This window comes from Callithrix jacchus, chromosome 7, assembly GCF_049354715.1.
Source record: "Callithrix jacchus isolate 240 chromosome 7, calJac240_pri, whole genome shotgun sequence".
Classification (NCBI taxonomy): domain Eukaryota; kingdom Metazoa; phylum Chordata; class Mammalia; order Primates; family Cebidae; genus Callithrix; species Callithrix jacchus.
This window is the reverse complement of record NC_133508.1, coordinates 147,252,603-147,271,425: the sequence shown is the minus strand read 5'-3', so window position 1 is coordinate 147,271,425 and position 18,823 is coordinate 147,252,603. Positions and strand designations below refer to the sequence as shown.

General features: G+C 39.8%; 1 protein-coding gene across 7 annotated transcripts in view; it reads left to right on the top strand.

The window, feature by feature from the left end:
* SORT1 (sortilin 1) overlaps positions 1 to 18,823 on the top strand; it is an 88,046-nt gene that overhangs the window by 9,328 nt on the left and 59,895 nt on the right. For all 7 annotated transcript variants that reach the window (XM_017974996.4, XM_035252381.3, XM_035252380.3 and 4 more), the window contains exons 2-3: positions 17,574 to 17,633; positions 18,659 to 18,732. In XM_017974996.4, coding sequence (XP_017830485.4) covers positions 17,574 to 17,633; positions 18,659 to 18,732 — 134 coding nt within the window. The remainder of the gene's footprint in view (positions 1 to 17,573; positions 17,634 to 18,658; positions 18,733 to 18,823) is intronic.

Below are 18,823 nucleotides of genomic sequence, written 5' to 3'. Positions count from 1 at the left end.
TTCTAGAGAATTATTAGAGATACTCACAAGAACTGCATGTGGATTAAGGTATATTAGCCCTGGCTAAGCAGGGTGGCTTACACCTATAATCACAAGAGTTTTGGAGTCTGAGGTGAGAGGATCACTTGAGCTCATGAGTTTGAAACCCACCTGGGCAACATAGTGAGACCCCATCTGTATAAAAAAAAATTTTTTTAATTAGCCCAGTGTGGTAGCTTATGCCTGTGGCCCGAGCCATGCAGGAGTCTGAGTTGAGGAGATCACTTGAGCCCAGGAGTTTGAGGCTGTTGTGAGCTATGATTGCACCACTGCATTCCAGCCTGGGAAACAGAGCGAGATACTGTCTTCAAAAAAAAAAAATTATTAGGGGGAGGTGGTGGTGCCCACCTATAGTTCCAGCTATTTGGAAGGATGAGGCAGGAGAAAAGCTTGAGTCCAGGAGTTCAAGGCTATAAGGCACTATGCTTCCATCTGTAAATAATCACTGTACAGCCTGGGCAGCATAGTGATATCCCATATCTAAAAGGTAAAAAAATGTACTATTTACATAACTGGACTCAGATTAAAAAAAAGGGGAGGGTGGGAGCTAGGGTTAGGGAAAGATCATCTATTCAAATGCCTTTCTTGAAGCTGTGGGAGATGGAGAAGAAAATAATCAGATTAATAATTCAAAAACAATAATCAGCTACCTGGTCATCTGGTTATAATAGCTTCAGGCATATATGGTTAAATAGTTTTTATTTTGTTTTAAAACAAAATTTAAAAATTTAAGAGGCATGGTCTTTACTGTGTCAGCATGGGCTTGAATTCCTGGGCTCAAGTGATCCTCCTGCCTCAGCCTCTGCAGTAGCTAGGACTACAGGCACATATCCTTGCACCTGGCTAGTAAATAGGTTTAAATGACTTAACATTATTTATTATTATTTTAGACACAGTCTCACTGTTGCCCAGGCTGGATGGAGTCCAGTGGCATGATCTTAGCTCACTGCAACTTCTGCCTCGTGGGCTAATCCTCTTGCCTCAGCCTTCGCAGTAGCTGAGGTTACAGGTGTGCGCCACCACACCTGGCTATTTTTTGTATATTTAGTAGAGGTGGGGTTTCACCATGTTGTCCAAGCTGGCGTTGAACTCCTGAACTCAGATGATCCACCTGCCTCAGCTTCCCAAAGTGCTAGGATTACAGGCATGAGCCACTGCACCTGGCCAAATTATTTTTTTAAGACCATAATTTAATAACAATTTTTCTTCCCTTTCATTAAGCTTTAATATTAGAGTTAATGACTCTGGTTAAGTTGATAGCTCTGAAGTAGCACCTTGGATAGTTCACCCCTTTCTTTAACTGAGCAGCTACTGTTAGCTTTGTGCTCTACAGCCCTCTGTGAAGTTTCAAGAAGTATTAGTGAGATGCGATTGGTACTTCTCAGAAGCTTTGCTTTAAAGAATAGCGGACCAGAATGTAGGTGACATTGTTTTTTATTATGTGCTTATTGTTTTTTTAAACTTTTAACAATTATTTAAAAATAGGGACGAGTTCTTACTGTGCTGCCTAGGCTGGTCTCGAATTCCTGGGCTAAAATGATCCTTCCGCCTGGGCCTCCCAAACTGCGAGGATTATAGGTGTGAGCCACCACACCCAGCCTATGTGCATATTTCTTTAACCTACAAATTCACCACTTCCTGACCTATGTTAACCCTCTGTTCCAGTTAAAGTGACCTAACCAGTCCCTTCCGCTCCCCATGTGCTCTGTTGCTTCTCCATCTTTGTTTTCATGGCTTTCTTCCTGTCTGAATGCCCCTCTAGTCTCTCCTATAATTTTGATTATGCCATGTAATACAACACTTAGTGTTCTGCTTTGTGTTCAGTTTCATTTATAAAAAGTTTTATTCCCTAAGTGATAAACTCCTTAAGGTAGAGCCCAGCTTGTACTATGAGTCCTTCATCACTTTGCCTCCCACAGTGCTGAAGAAAGAGTAGTCATGAAATGTGCAGTCTGGAGTCAGACAGACATGAGTTTGAAACCTTGCTTTGCCTCTTGCCAACTTTCTGACTTTGAGCAAATTACTTAACCTCTCTGAACCTGCTGCTTTCTTTACAAATTAACAGTGAGTACCTTAGTATATATAATACTAATATAGTAAGTGTTCAGTGAAGGTTGAATATCATTGTTTTTCTTTAATTCAGCAGTTGTTTATTGAGCACTTACACACCTGAGGCACTGCATCTGGTCCTGGGAACTGGGATAGAACACAACAGATGAGCCCTCTGCCTTGATGGAGCTTTATGGACCAATAGAGAAAATGGCACTAAACAATATGTAATCATAAATGTGATAACTACCCAGAAGAAAAATAGTAACCACAGGAGAATAATTGACGGAGGTCTTTTTTAGTCTGGGGCATTAGGAAAGATTCGTTGAGAAATTATTTAAACTGATAGTCGGATAGGATTTTGCCAGGAACAGTATCTCAGGCAGAGAGAACAACATGTTCATAAGGCCTGGATCTAGAAAGAGCTTGGCATACTCCAGAACCTGGAAGAAGGCCAGTGTGGTTGTAACAGAGGGAATGGGGGGACGGGTCAGCGCCCACACCCAAGGGATAAGCAGCAAGCCTTTATGGTTCTGTCGGCTCAGTCACCTGGCAACTGGAGCAGATATCTTTGTCACTTTTTTTTCTTTAAAATGAACTAAGATGTAACAAATGCAAAAAATTTTGAGATGTAGCTCATTTATTGAGAAATGAATTGCTGCATGGAAGTGACTTTTTCAAAAACTAAGCTTACCCTTCATAAGTACCGAAGGTTTTGTTTGCTTGCTTTTTTAATGGAAATCTTTCTAATATACTTCTCTGACTTCTTAGCCAACAGTATGAGTCTAGGTCACTAAGAAGAGAATAAATTATGCTATACCAGGACTACTGTGGTTTGAATGTGCCTGCCCCAAATTCATGTTTTAGGAACTTAATCATCAGTGCAACAGTGTTAAGTGGTGGGTCTTTAAGAGATACTATATCATGAGGGCACCAACTCATGAATGGATTCAGGCCTTTATTCCAAGAGTGGGTTAATTATAGAAGGGAGAAAGTTTTGTCCTTTTCTTTTATCTTCTTTTCTTTTCTCTTCCTTTTCTTTGAGGCAGATTCATGCCAGAGTACTGTGTTGTGATCTCAGCTCACTGCAACCTCTGCCTCCCAGTTTCAAGAGATTCCTGTGCCTCTGCCTCCCAAGTAGCTGGGATTACAGCTGTGTGCTACCACGCCCAGCTAATTTTTGTATTTTCAGTAGAGACGGGGTTTCACCGTGTTGGTCAGGCTGGTCTCAAACTTCTGACCTCAAGTGATCCACCTGTCTTGGTCTCCCAGAGTGCTAGGATTACAGGCGTGATCCACCGTGCCTGGCCCTACTTATTTTCTGTATCTCCTGTGCTTGCTTCTGCTTTCTTCCATGGGATGATCCTCAACAGATGCCTATGCCATGCTCTTGGACATCACAGCCTCCAGAACTGTGAGCTAAATAAGCAACTTTTCTTTATAAGTTGCCCAGTCTTGGATATTCTCTTATAGCAACTGAAAATGGTCTAAGACAACGACTCACAGTTTTTAATGTGATGTGACATTTAAAACCCATAGGGGCTATTGAGATATGTGGGGCTATCTTCTCACATTTCAAATGTCCTAGATTATAAGCTTAATGCCATTGTCTGCTTAGCAGTGGTATTTGTTTTCTGCAGAAATGGTATTCTTGTTTGCTTTTTTCCTGCAGAAATGGTATTCTATTCCCTTTGTAATTACTGTTCTTATATCCTCTTCCTCTTGCTGTTGTCCCTGTCTTTCTCTGATTTGCTTCCTCTCTATGCTAAGAAAGCAGATTTCTAATATTAGACAATTCTAACCAGTTTAATAAATGAATTAGAGTTATGGTCTGCAAATTTCTCTTAGAGGTTGAATGCACAGATATTTAATGCATGATAGTGGCATCAGGGGTCTCCCTGCTTCTTTTCAGTAAGTATCCGTGTTTCTGAGGTATTTAGATCATGGAGGTTGCTGTTGCCCCTCTCCTTTGAGCACTGGCCTGTTGTAGAGCAGGGAGCTGATCTCTAAAACAACAAAAACCCAGATACATAGAAGTGGAAAAGCAAACTGAGTAGCTGAATTATTGATGAGTCATAGAATTTTAAAGCTTAGAGGAGGGACTAGAAAGATGGTCATTCCAGCCCCCTCACTTTGGTAATGATATTAGGTTGGGCTGCCCAATTTCACACAGCTTTTTTGCAGAGCTGGAAATAAAATTCGGGTCGACTGATTATTAGCCTGGTACTCCCCTCTGTATCACGCTGCCTCAGAAAACTCTGAATAATTAAATGGATTTGAAAACTTGTACCTTATTTTGCGGTTAATTTTTGTCATTTCTAAGAATAGACTTCATGAGAGCTGGAACATTTGTGATCTTATTTCTGGCTCATGTGTTATGATTCTAGCGGTGCCTTATTTAACAGAACTATATTCTGTTGGGATTTTCTTCCTGCCTGCGAGAGCATCACTCGGGTTGTGTTCTAGGCCTCACTGGCGTTCGGATGCCTAACTCTAGACTCCCAGTCTTTATGGGATCACCATTGCCTTTCTGTTGTAATTCTCGGTTTTACTCCTGAGGAAATGGATTCCCAACCTTCCCAATCAGTTACTGGACTAGGCTTAACATTCTTCTGTAGTTTTATTTTCATCATGACAGGCTGACATCTGTAGATTGAAAGTCTAGCGTGTTTAGCCTTCCTGTTTAGATTTCTGTACATAAGATGCCTGTTGATAGAGTATAATCTTCAGTAGCTCAGAGCAAGTATTATCACAGCACATGGTAGGTATGCAGACATTTGTTGAAAGAGGGCACGTATGTGAAGGATGCCATCATTGAATTCACTTCCTTCGTTGCATGTCAGAAAGGCTGCTCCTGATGGGGACGTGGTCAGGCAATCAGTAAGTGGCTTTTTCGCTGGGCCTTGCCTTGGGAAAACTGACCTATACCCAATAGTGCCAGTGTTAGTTTTTTCAGTGTTTTATTTTTGATCATGTGTGTAACTGAAGATAGACAGAAGTTTCTCATGACTGAATTTTTTTCCAAGCTACAATGACTCTTGGGACCAACTTTAAATTTTCCAAGCTTATAATTCAGCTTCTAGTTTAATTAGATGTGAAGTTGGTTGTTTCTGTGAAGAATCTTGTGTTTTGTTGCCTTTCTTCATTTCTGAACAGATCCTAGGGTATATTCAGATGATCACAGAAATGGACATTGTGCTAATTCATGAACTCTGAAGTGTGGGGGCCTCCTGTTTTAAGACAGTAGGCAATAAGTGCTTGGATGAATCTTGTATCATCAGCTCTCAAGGTAGATGCATTTTAGAGAAGGTAGTACAAGCTGTCCCCTGCTTTCTAACATAATGAATTCCTGAAAACCTATTTGACAGTCAGATGGCAAATATAAATGCCAGCCAGTGACTTCTTGCTGCCCAGACCTCCCCTACTGAGGGCAGTAGATGGCTGTTGGTACCATCTGGGACACCAGAAATCATGATTCAATAAGTAATGGACAAAAGGCTCTGAATGTGACTCTGAAAAGGTAGCTTAGTATATCAGTGAGTAATGATATTAGGAAGTCTACCTTAAATCAAGACCACATACAATCCTTTGCCTCAGTGTAGCAGGGGATCACTTGAGTTCAAGGGTTCGAAACCAGCCTGGCCAGCATGGTGAAACCCCATCTCTACTAAAATTACAAAAATTAGCCAGGCATGGTAGTGCACCTGTAATTTTAGCTACTGGGGAGGCTGAGGCACAAGAATCGCTTGAACCTGTCTCAAAAAAAAAATGTTTTTTTGAACTCCATCTCAAAAAAGGAAAAATAAACTAACATGGTCTATGTGTACTTTTGGTAGTACCCTTTCCTTTATACGTTTTATTTTCTTTCTTTCTCTTTTTATTTTAAACTAAAAATAGCTTACTTACATAGTTTTATTAAAAAATGGTTCCTGCCAGTTGAAGGTGGGATGAGAGTGATTCATGGACTCTAGAAAAACTGTAAAAAAGAGTCCAACCCTATCAATTCTGTAATACCACTTAAGACAGCTGCTATTGATATTTCGAAGGGTATCATTCCAGGTGTCTTTTTTTGTTTGTTTTTTAAGAGGCACTCTTGCTCTGTCATCCAGGCTAGAGTGCTGTGGCACAATCACGCCTCACTGTAGCCTTGACCTCCTGGGCTCAGACAATGTAGCTGGCACTACAGGTGCTTCCTGCCGTGCCTGGCTAGTTGTTGTTGTTGTTGTTGTTTTGTTGTCTCAAACTCCTGAGCTCCAGCAGTCATCCTGCCTCAGCCTCCCAGAGTGCTAGGATTATCGGTGTGAGCCACCGTGCCTGGCCCCAGATATCATTTTAACCATAAATATACATATATGATGTTTTGTAGCCTGCTTTTTACTAATATGCTATGAATATCTTTCAATGTCAGTAAATACCTGAAACATTTTTATTTTGGGTTTTTTAAATTTTTCTTTTTTCCTTGTTCCTGAAACATTTTAATAGTACCTGATATATTGTTTTATGACATAACATAATTTACTTAACAAATCTCCAGTTCTTCGTTTATAATATATGGGTATAGTAATATCTCATAGGGTTGTTATGTGGATTAAATAAACACAGAAGATGACACGTAGAGAATGTTCAATGGTTGTTAGCTACAGTAATCACCCCAATATATGACATCTTTTATAAAGGTATATGATTATCCTCTAATGACAAATTCCTAAGAATAGGATTTGCTAGGTCACATCATATGGATGTTCTCAGTTTTTATTTGCATCACCAAATAGCTCTCCAGAAAAGTTGCAGCAATTTATGTACTCCCACCCACTATCAAAAAGGTGCTCTGGTCTGTGCCCTCACTGGATACATTTTGGCAAGTCTTTTAATCTTTGACAGTCTGAAAAGCAAAAATGTCATATTAGTTTTTTCTTTTTTGGTTCACTGCAACCTCTACCTCCTGGGCTCAAGCCATCCTCCCATCTTAGCCTCCTCAATAGCTGGGACTACAGGTGCCCATTACCACACCTGGCTAATTTTTAAAAATTTGTTGTGGAGACAGGGTTTCGCCATGTTGCCCAGACTGATCTCAAACTCCTGGGCTCAAGAAGTCCTCACACCTAGGTTTATGGTGTGAGCCACTGCACTGGCCTTTTTTTTTTTTTTTTTTTTTAAAGAGATTAAAAGCTTTTCATGTTTATTGGGCATTTCTTTGTTCTTCTATCAATTGGGTGCTTACGTTATTTGCCTAGTTTCCGAAAACCTATTTGAGGTTTTGGCCTGTTTCTTATTGATTTGAAAACCCTTTCTATATTAGTACTTTGTCATGTTACAAATAATTTTTATATGAATTCAAACCCTTCCTATATTAATACTTTGTCACAGGCCAAGCGCAGTGTCTCACGCCTGTAATCCAAACACTTTAGGAGGTCGAAGCAGGTGGATCACAAGGTCAGGAGTTAGGACCATCCGACCAACATAGTGAAACCCCGTCTCTACTAAAAATACAAAAATTAGCCAGGCATGGTGGCATGTGCCTGTAATTCCAGCTACTCGGGAGGCTGAGGCAGGAGAACTGCTTGAACCCTAAAGACAGAGGTTGCAGTGATTGTGCCACTGCACTCCAGCCTGTGCGACAGAGCGAAACTCCGTCTCAAAAACAAAAGAAAACAAAAACTTTGTCATGTTACCAATGATTTTTCCCAATTTTATTCAGCTTTCTCTTTGGCGTTTTGCAATTTGAACTTTTTAAATAGTCAAAGTAAATCCTTAAATATGGATTCTGATTTTTGTATCATTTTTGTAAAGGTCTTCCATTCCAAGGTTATAAAAGTATTCACATATACTTCTAGTATCATTTTTTGAGACAGGGTCTTATTCTGTCACCCAGGTTGGAGTACAGTGGTGCCATCACAGATCACCACAGCCTCGAACTCCCAGGCTCAAGCAACCCCACGCCTCAATCTCCTGAGTGGCTGGGACCACCAACGCATGCCATGCCACCATACCTGGCTATTTTTGTTTGTTTGTTTTTGGTAGAGGGAGGGTCTCACTATGTTCCCCTGGTTGGTCTCAAACTCCTGGACTTAAGCAGTCCACCCACCTTGTCCTCCCAAAGTGCTAGGATTATAGGCATGAACCACTGTGCCTGGCTATTTCTAGTATTTTTTTAATTTAATTTTTTTACATTTAAATCTTCGCCCTATGTGGAATTTATTTGGGCATTTTAAGAAGGGAGTTAGGAATTCAGCTTTTTATTTTGTTTCCAAATAGCCAGCTTTTCCAGTGTTTTTATACCACTAACTTGAAGTGCTAGCTTTATCATGTGCTAAAAGAAACCTCATCCATTCCTGGATCTGTTTCGCTCTATTGATTTGTCTTGTCTGTTCCTGTGCCAGTAACTCTGCCATGGGATTAATAAATTTTTCCAAAAGTGGCAATAATTTTATGCTCATCTGCTCCTAGTAGAATCAAGCTGACATTTTACCCAACGATTCAAAATTCTTGGATTCTGAGTTTCTTATTCTAGGGTATGATTAGGTTATCCAAATTACTGTACTTGCTCTGGCTCCCCTGGGTACTGGCTTTTGGACTGTTACAGAGAAACAGCATAGTTACGTAGTTTTCCTTAATTTTGACCTGTTTCTAGATCACATATTTCGCTAACTCCTTAGCAATATGTAGTGACCAGATCATGTTCTCTTTGTGGCAAATGAAGCTTGTCCAACCCATAGCCCTTGGGCCGATTGCAGCCCAGGACGGCTTTGAATATGGCGCAATACAAATTCGTGAGCTTTCTTAAAACATGAGTTTTTTTGTTTGTTTTGTTTTGTTTTGTTTTAGCTCATCAGCTACCATTAGTTTATTTTATGTGTGGCCCAAGACAGTTCTTCTGCCAGTGTGGCCCAGGGAAGCCCAAAGACTGGACACCCCTGTGCTAAATAATCTGCCTCTTAGGCATGCTACATTAGAGCAGCACAGCTATTGTTTACCAGAAACAAAACAGGCTTCAGCTTTCCCCACACTCTCCATTTGAATTGTCATTTACACAGCTAACACATAACATCTTTTTTTTTTTTTTTTTAAATAACATTCACTCTACCTTCTATTGGCTGGACTCTCCAACATAGTACTAGATGTTTTCATATGGTTCATTATTTTAATATTAGAACATTCTTTGGTAATATTGGGTCAGAGGTTTTGGGTTTCCCTTCTTATAGGGGTTGTTCTGCCTTTCAGTTGTTTCTAGCAACAAAGCTTTATCCTCTGCTTATATTTCTTTTATTCTTCTTACTTTGCCTTGATTAGAGCAATTGAGCCATAACTTACTGGTTCATTATATTCAGCTCTATATAGCATCAGACACTGTTCCTAAGTGATCCGGTAGCGTATCTCAGCTTTCTTTGGGTTTTTCAAGCAGAAGTACTATTTCTAAAGTGTCTTCTTAAATATATTTCCTTTTCACTATTTTTATTTTCCTTCTATTTCAACCTTAACTTACTTTATTCTGATCTTGAGATTCTTTTTAAATTTATTTTTATTTTTTAAATATAGATAGGGTCTGTCTCTGTTGTCCAGACTGGAGTGCAGTGGCATGATCATAGCTTACTGTAGCTCGAATTCCTGGGCTCAAGTGATCCTCCTGCCTCAGTCTCCTGAGTAGCTAGAACTACAGGTGTGCACCAACATGCCCGACTAATTTTTAAATTTTTCGTAGAGATGGGGTCTCGCTATATTGCCAGGCTGATCTTGAACATGTGGACTCAAATGATCCTCCCACGTTAGCCTCCCAATGTGCTGGGATTACGGGCGTAAGCCACCGTACTCAGCCTGAAATTCTTTTTTATTTTAATAAGTCTTAATAGCATTTACTGTATACTCAGCATTTTACGACTTGGTGATATTAATAGATTTTATTTGGGTTGCTCTTTGAAAATTTTCAAGATACTTGTATATATCTTCCTGTGTGTTCTACCTGCATAGCTGCCTTCCCTTATTGCCTTACTCTTGCTTATATCTGTCTCCCCACTCTGTAAACTCTGCTTAAATTTCAGTGTGCAGACCTTTATTTCTTTACTTGAAATTTGAGTTTCTTTTCTGTGTAGACTACCCCTGCCCAATGCCTCTAAACACTTGGATGTGTTCAGGGCATCTTTACCAATGTTTTAGCTACATGAAGTTAATGGTAACTACCACAGGAAGGAGAGGAGTAAGGTCACCATCATGTGTGAACAGCTAAGAACACATACCAGTTTATAATAGTATCTTTACTGGCTAGAAGAGCATAGGAATAAACTCTATTCTACCATTATTATTATTGTTACTATTTTGAGATGGATTCTCACTCTGTCACCCAGGCTGGAGTGCAGTGCAGTGACATGATCTCAGCTCACTGCAACCCCTGCCTCCCGGGTTAGAGCGATTCTCCTTCCTCAGCCTCCTGAGTAGCTGGCACTACAGGCACGCACCACCACACCCAGCCGATTTTTGTATTTTTCATAGAGACAGGGTTTCACCACGTTGGCCAGGATGGTCTCCATCTCTTGACCTCATGATCCACCCATCTTGGCCTCCCAAAGTACTGGGATTACAGGCATAAGCCACTGCACCCAGCCTATATAGCCATTATTTTCTAAGACAACAGAAACCGTTTTAGCAGGAAAATTATATACAGATCAATAATGTTAGTTCAGGACAAACAGCTATCATGGGTTAAAAAAAATACTAAGAAAAAAAGTAATAATGTGAGTAGCAGGAGTTTGTGAATAGACTTTTATGGAGATGCTTGTGGAGCATCTAATATGTATAGACCTTGTGCTAGGCCTGATGGGTAATACCAAATTATGGTGTCTGCCATGAAGAATTTATAGCATAATTTGAGAGGTAGACAAATATGTAGATAGTTCTACATGTATAGTTTACATTTATATGTAAATGTAAATAGTTATAGTACAAGGAGTATCCATACATGCTGTGAGGTTAATGCTTAGGAAGAGGAGATCACTTTGAGCTATGATAATTACAGACCAGAATGCTTGGTTTTACAGGGAAAGATGGGACTTCAGCTGTCTTTCAGATCTTTTGCACTGGTGTAAGTCTGTCCCCTGTGGCTGTCAGAAAGAAAAAACGTCTGCCATAGAATGCTAAGGAGCAATGGACAAGTGCAGAAACGCAGAACTTTTCTTTTTTGAAACGTGCATTTTTTTCAACTTTTAGAGTTAGGGGTACATGTACAGGTTTGTTACCTATGTATATTGTGTGATGCTGGGGTACAAATGATCCCATCACTCAGGTCGTGAGCATAGTGTACCCAGTAGTTTTTCAATATCACCTCCATCCCTCCTCTAATAATCCCATTTCTGTGGTTGCCATCTTTATGTCCATGAGTACCCAGTGTTTACCTTCTAGTATAAGTGAGAGCATGTGGTATTTGGTTTTCTGTTTCTGCGTTAATTTACTTAGGATAATGGCCTCCAGCTGCATCCATGTTGCTGCAAAAGACATGATGTCATTCCTTTTATGGCTCCATAGTATTCCATGGTGTGTTTGGACCACATTTTCTTTATCCAGTCCACTGCTGATGGGCACCTTGGTTGATTCTGTCTTTGCTATTGTAAATAGAGCTGTAATTAACATAGTACATGTGTCTTTTTGGTAGAATGATTTGTTTTCTTCTGAATATATAACCAGGGGGTTAGATCATAGTTCTAAGTTCTTTGAGAAATCTCCAAATTGCTTTTCACAGTAGCTGAATGTTCCCTCCAACAGTGTATAAACATTCCCTTTACTCCACAGCCTCACCAATATCTGTTGGTTTGTTTTTGTTTTTTTTTTAATAATAGTCATTCTCCCTAGTATGAGATGGTATCTCATTGTGAAACTTGCATTTTTGAAAAATAGTTTCATTTGCTTTAGAATTATAGCTCCACAGTTTTTTTCCCTGTACTTTAAATATGTTACTTCACTATCTGGCTTGTGTTTCTGAGAAAAAGTCTGCTATCATTCTTTGTTTATCTGTATGTAATGTCATTTGCTTTTCTGGAGGCTTTTAAGATTTTTCTCTATTGCTGATTTTAGATCATTTGAATATGATGTGCTTACATGTCGTTTTCATCATGTTTCTTGAGATTAGAGTTTCTAAGCTTGTTGGATCTCTGGATTTATCCTTTTCATCAAATTTGGGGACATTTTGGCTATTATATCTTAAATTTTTTTCTGTCCCCAGCCCACCCTCCTCTAAATGCCCTGATTGCATATATAATTAGCTGCTTGAATTTGTTCCACTTCAAAAAGAATGAACAGAGCCATCACTGAGCTGCAGAATAACTTCAAGAACATTTGTAGAACTGTAGAATTGATGACTCTGTTCTATTTTTGTCTTTTTAAAAAAAATTTCTGTGTTTCACTTGGGATAGTTTGTGTTGGTATGGCTTTACATTCACTCATCTCTTCTACAGTGTCTAATCTGTTTAGCCTATTCAGTGTTTTTGTCTTTTTTTTTTTAGACAGACTCTCACTTTGTCACTTAGCCTGGAACAATCTCGGCTCGCTACAACCCCAGGTTCAAGCAATTCTGCCTCAGCCTCCTAATTTTTGTATTTTTAGTAGAGATAGGGTTTCACCATGTTGGCCAGGCTCATCTTGAACGCCTCACCTCAGGTGATCTGCCTGCCTCAGCCTCCCGAAGTGCCGGGATTACAGGCATGAGTCACAGGGCCTTATCCAGTGTATTTTTTCATCTCAGGCATTGTAATTCTCATTTCTACAAGTCTGATTTAAGTCCTTTTTTTTTTTTTGAGACTGAATTTTACTCTTGTCGCCCAAGCTGGAGTACAATGGCACGATCTCGGCTCACTGCAACTTCTGCCTCCTGGGTTCAAGTGATTCTCCTGCCTCAGCCTCCTGAGTAGCTGGGATTATAGGTGCCTGCCACCACACCCAGCTAATTTTTCTATTTAGTAGAGATGGGATTTCACTGTGTTGGCCAGGCTTGTCTCGAACTCCTGACCTCAAGTAATCTGCCCACCTTGGCCTCCCAAAATTCTGGAATTACAGGTGTGAGCCACCACGCCCTGCCTGATTTAAGTATTTTAAAAACGTTTTTTTTCTTTAACATCCTCAATCTATTCTCTGATTTCTTAAACATCTGGAGTACAGTTATAACTATTTCAATGTCCTTATCTGCTACTTATCTTTGTTATTTCTGAGCCAGTTTGATTTTACTCTTCATTATGGGTCCTGATTTCTTCTTTGCATGCCTGGTGATTTTTAAAAATTTATGTCAAGAGACAGGATCTTGCTCTGTTGCTCAGGCTGGAATGCAGTGATGTGATCATAGCTCACTGTAGCTTCAAACTCCTGAGCTCAAGCGATCCTCCTGCCTCAGCCTCCCAAGTGGCTAGGGCTACAAGCGTGTACCACCATGCCTAGCCGATTTTTTTTTAATTGTTTTTGTGGAAATGGGAGTCTTGCTACATTGCCCAAGCTGGCTTAGAATTCCCGGCCTCAAGTTTTATATTGTTGGATGCAATTTTTATATTCTTCTAAATATTGTTGAACTTTGTTCTGGAACACTGGTTACTTAGAAACAGTTTGATCCTTTTAGGTCTTGCTTTTAAGCTTGTTTCAGCAGGACCAGCACAACATTTAGTCTGGGGTTATTTTTCTTTGCCACAGAGGCATAAGTGTTTCTGAGTACTCTACCCAACTTCCTTGAAATATGAGGTTTTCTATTGTGGTTTCCGGAAATAGGAATTATTCCTGGCCTTGTGTGAGGTCTGAGTATTGTTCTCTGCTGCCCTTTCAGGTAATTATTTCCCTGGCCTCAGGTAGTATCCTCACATGCGTGTGTTGATCGTGTTAAGCTGAAGACTTGGTGGGGTCACTGGGGAGACCACCTCCTCAGATCTCCAGAATTTTTTTTCTGTGTACGTCTTTCTTCTCTGATCTTTTGCCCTGTGAACTCTGGCCTCTATGGCCTCCCCCGACTACCAGCTTCCTCTCTTCAGTTTAGGGAGAACTCTGGGCTCTGCCTGTGTGCCCCTGCACTGTGCCTGAAATTCTCTCCAGGCATTAAGCGAGGGAAACTGTAGGGTTGGATCCCTCCCTGTTCAGTTCCTGTCTTTCAGAAATTTCGTCCTTTGTGCCTGATGTCCAATATCTTGGAAACAGTCATTTCATATATTCTGTTGTTGTTTTTTTGTTTTAGTTGTTTCTGGTAGGAAGATAAATGTGATCCCTGTCACCCCATCTTGACCAGAAGTGGAAGTCCACTCAGAAATGAACTTTTGCCAGGCGCATTGGCTCACGCCTATAATCTCAGCACTTTGGGAGGCAGAGGCAGGTGGATGAGTTGAGGTCAAGAGTTCGAGACCATCCTGGCCAACATCATGAAACCTTGTCTCTACTAAAAATATAAAAATTAGCTTGGCATGGTGGGGGGTGCCTGTAATCCCAGCTACTCAGGAGGCTAAGGCAGGAGAATGGTTTGAGCTTGGGAGGCAGAGGTTGCAGTGAGTCAGTATTGCACCACTGCACTCCAGTCTGTGCACCCGAGCAGGACTTTGTCTCAAAAAAAAAAAGAAGAAGAAGAAATGAACTTTTGATTCTCTTGTCTGTCATGAGGAAATCAAGCAGGTCTGGCCTTATATTTTTACTTCGTCATCCTCTTTTTCAGAACTTCATAAGCAGTTCTTCAAGAAATATTTATTACAATATTTATTGCATGCCCACTATGCACTATGCTGTGTGTTAGCTGCTGAAATGTATAGGCTTGATTCCTTTACCAGTTGGGCCTCAGGTCTAGTGGGGAGGACAAGCAGCATTCTTGCGGCTATGTTTAAAAGTGCTGTAATACATATTTTGAAAGATCTAAGCTGTCACTGCAGTTGTAGAAAGACATGTACGTTGTCTTGAATATTAAAAATGACTCTGGATTAGGCTTGTTGCCTTTGTGCTGACTAGCGAATTCTGTCTCCTACTCATGACCAGGTCATCCGCCCTTTCCTGGACATCCGTATTCTTTTTCCCATTGAAGGGGCAGAATTGAATATGTACTCTTGGGTCCCTAGCTCTCCTGGATTTATCTTTTTTCCATATGACATTTTCTTTCTGCTTAACCTTTGAACCTGCTGTAACATCTCATTTCATTTTCCTTTTTTAACTTTCACCCAGTATAAAAATGTTAGAGGCTGAAATATTTTAAAAATCAGTTGTATTTGCTATAGGTAGATGAGTTTTTCAATGAGTGTGCACATTTTCAAAAGCAAATCTTCATAGGTTATTTGGAGGGGTGGGAGGAAAGCTTAAGGGTATTAGAAAACCACAGTTTTAGCTAGTAAATCTGGCCAACATTTCTTTGGATGATGAATGAGGTCCATTACCATTTCAGTTGTTTCAGTGAAACTGAGAGTTGCCAGTGACACTTGATAATCCTCCTCGTTCTGTGGTTGAGCAATAGGAAAATGTGGGTAATGCCGATCTGCATTGACTGGCTCAGCTGCATAGAGCATTGCCTGAAAAGTAAAAGTTTCAGTCCTGATTGGCTCAAGACTGATACCTAACAGCCTGATGAATAACACCATGAAGTCCACTGCCACAGTTGATGGACATTATATTTTCTCTTAGTTATGATGAGGACCTTCCTTGGAAAGATAATCTATGTTTAGGTGACTGTTAGCCTTACGTGATCTGTCTGGTCTTGTGGTGGCTGTAAATGTTCCTGTTTTTTCTGAAGATCTCATTGATGTCATTTCAGACACTCTGTCCTCACTCAAGAGAACTTGTGGTCTCGCTCTGTGTGAAATGTCTTATAAGACACACTGCTGTGTCAGTGTTTAAGCTTCTGATTTCAGAAGCTGTAGCAGCCCAACTTTTTCTCAGATGCCTGTCAAGCCTGTATGTCTGAATAGCCCTTCTGTCCTCCAGAGGCTGTGAGAAGATCTGCTGAGCATTTGAGAGTTAACCATTATTTCAAGAGCAAGACCTGCATGAATACTTGATTGTACTAATTTAAAGAAATTGTATAAGAGATTCTTTTGCCATCAAAGGTACTTATGGTCCAGAGGGGAAATCGGATAGGTGAATTCAGAGGCCATTCAGGAGGGCTATAAGAGAAAATTTAAAGATAAGCAAAACAGTTCATGTTTTGAGTTCTATTTCTTTAGATGTCTGTGTTGGGATTGGTGGCTTGAGTGACCAAGTAGCTGGCCTCCCAACTGTTTATAGACATGTTCTATTTTGAGGTTGAGTTTGTGGTTTGGGAAGGATGTGTAATCATTTTCAACAAATGCTTATTGAGTATGCAAAGTATCCCTGTGGTAGGCACAGGGAGTACCAAGAAGTATAAAGTTACATTTCCCAGCTTCTAAGGAGCTTCTCGTATCTGGGAGGGCAAAGCATATTTAAGATTTTTAAATCTTAATAAGATTGCAAGTCTTAAGAAAAAAACATAATCATCAACATTTAGTAGAAATATGTACTGAACTATTAAGCTGTCTAAGAAATGGGGCTTAGGTGGTGAGCATGTGGCCTAGAAAAGAGGAGTATCTTCACTTTGGCTGTATAGACTATATGATATATAATTTCTATGTAGTTTGAATTTTCCAAGTGCAGTGTTGCCTCTTTGTAATTTTTATTTTTTATCAGTTACAAAAATGATAGAGAACAGAAGGTTGTATTAGTACACATAATATTAACCTGAATATCTTTATGTGGTAGGATTATGAATGACTTATATTTTATCTGTTATATCTTGTTGTAATTGTCTACATCTTCTTTAATGGATGTATATAATTGTATAAGTAGAAAAAGGAAGTGGTTGAAAAACAAAACCCAAAACCACCTACAGTGGTTATTATAACTATATTTTAACATGCTTACTATATTTTGGATATAATAGACCAGCTTTTCCTTTTTTACCTCATTACCCTCACTGCAACTCTAGTAAGGCTGTTTAATTATTGTCATTATTACTGTTGTTATTAAATTAAAAAGGTAAAACAAAGGCATTTGCTTCTCCTGCTCCTTGTCCTTTTGAGTGAGCTAGCCTAGAAGTAAAAGGAATCCGGCTACAAACTATTCAACTATAGTGTAAGGGATGCCCAGAGCAATTTAAATTATGCTGATTTGGTTACAGTTGTGCCTGCCAGTGTGGGCCATGATCTCTTGTTTTAAAGCACCCTAAAAATACTTTGCTATACCTTTATATTTAGTTCTGTTGGAGAAAGCAGTTAGATTGTCCCATCTCCCCATCTGGTGCAGTAAAGAAAACTCATCTGCTTGGCTTACTTTGTGTGAGAGAGAATTTAAATTTCCAAGTTATTTGTGATTCACATTAAGTAGTTAAATCCCATCTCTCCCAAATTTTGTACTGGGAGTCCATATCCCCTTTATAATTATGAGCTTAGTTACTCTGAACAGTAATAAAGTTCAAATATTTAAAGAAGCCAAAGACTGAAGGAGAATAGATGTCATTTCTAAATTAATTTTTTTCACCCTTATAGCATGTGTTTGATGATCTCAGAGGCTCAGTATCCTTGTCCTGGGTTGGAGATAGCACTGGGGTAAGTCATATTTTGAGTCTATTATTTCAGTCTAACAACAAGATGATATAGATTTGGGGGGTTTAAGCACCTAATGTCATTTCTTCCTGAAACTATCTTTAGCTTAAATCACAGAAAATGCATGTTTGCAAGACAGACTTTCAGTAAGTTGTAGTTGTGTTGGTTTTGCTTTAGAATTGGGAATGTATTCTCTTTTTTTTTTTGAGACGGAGTTTTGCTCTTGTTGCCCAGACTAGAGCGCAGTGGCGTGATCTCACTGCAACCACCACCTCCCAGGTTCAAGCGATTCTCCTGCCTTGGCCTCCCAAGTAGCTGGGATTACAGGCACCCGCCACCATGCCTAGCTAATTTTTTGTATTTTTAGTAGAGATGGGGTTTCACTATGTTGGCCAGACTGGTCTCAAACTCCTGACCTCAGGTGATCCATCCACCTTGGCCTCACAAAGTGATGGGATCACAGGCATGCGCCGCCGTGCCCTGACATCTCCAAGATTTCTTATATGGCTTTCTGAGACTCCCTAGACTCTTGTAGTAATACATCCAGAATCATTTCCTCATGCAGTTTTTGGTAGGTAAAGTACTGAAAAAATTAATTTCATGAAGAACTAACAGCAAGGTGAAGAAAAAGACAGACGTACATGACACAGTGACCTCTATGAGAAATCCATGCCATTCTAGCCTCTGTAAGGAGAAAAGGGAGAGGGTTCTTGCCTGAGAATATCTTACAACAATATGGATGCAAAATAGTTAAAGCGTTCTTTTATCTGAATGTGTATTTCAGTAGTCAGCCTCACTGAGTAGTCAGCCTCATTGCTTCACTGTAGGCGATGGGGAGCATACCAACAAAATGAGCTGAGGACTTTTTCTTCATTCTCAGCCCTAGTATCTAGATCCTTCTGGGTTTCGGGGAATACTACAAAGTAGGGATATCAAAGGTCTTTTAGGTGTTGGCTTAATTTTGAACACATATCAGCACTTAATTGGAATATCTTTTTTGTTTACAGAATGTTTTTTTCTCTCTCCAGGTCATTCTAGTCTTGACTACCTTCCATGTACCACTGGTAATTATGACTTTTGGACAGTCCAAGCTGTATCGAAGGTGAGATCAATAACACACATTGGGGCATCTGACTAAGTAACACCTAAGAATGTAGATTCTCACTTTTCTAGACATGATGGCGTGTAACAGT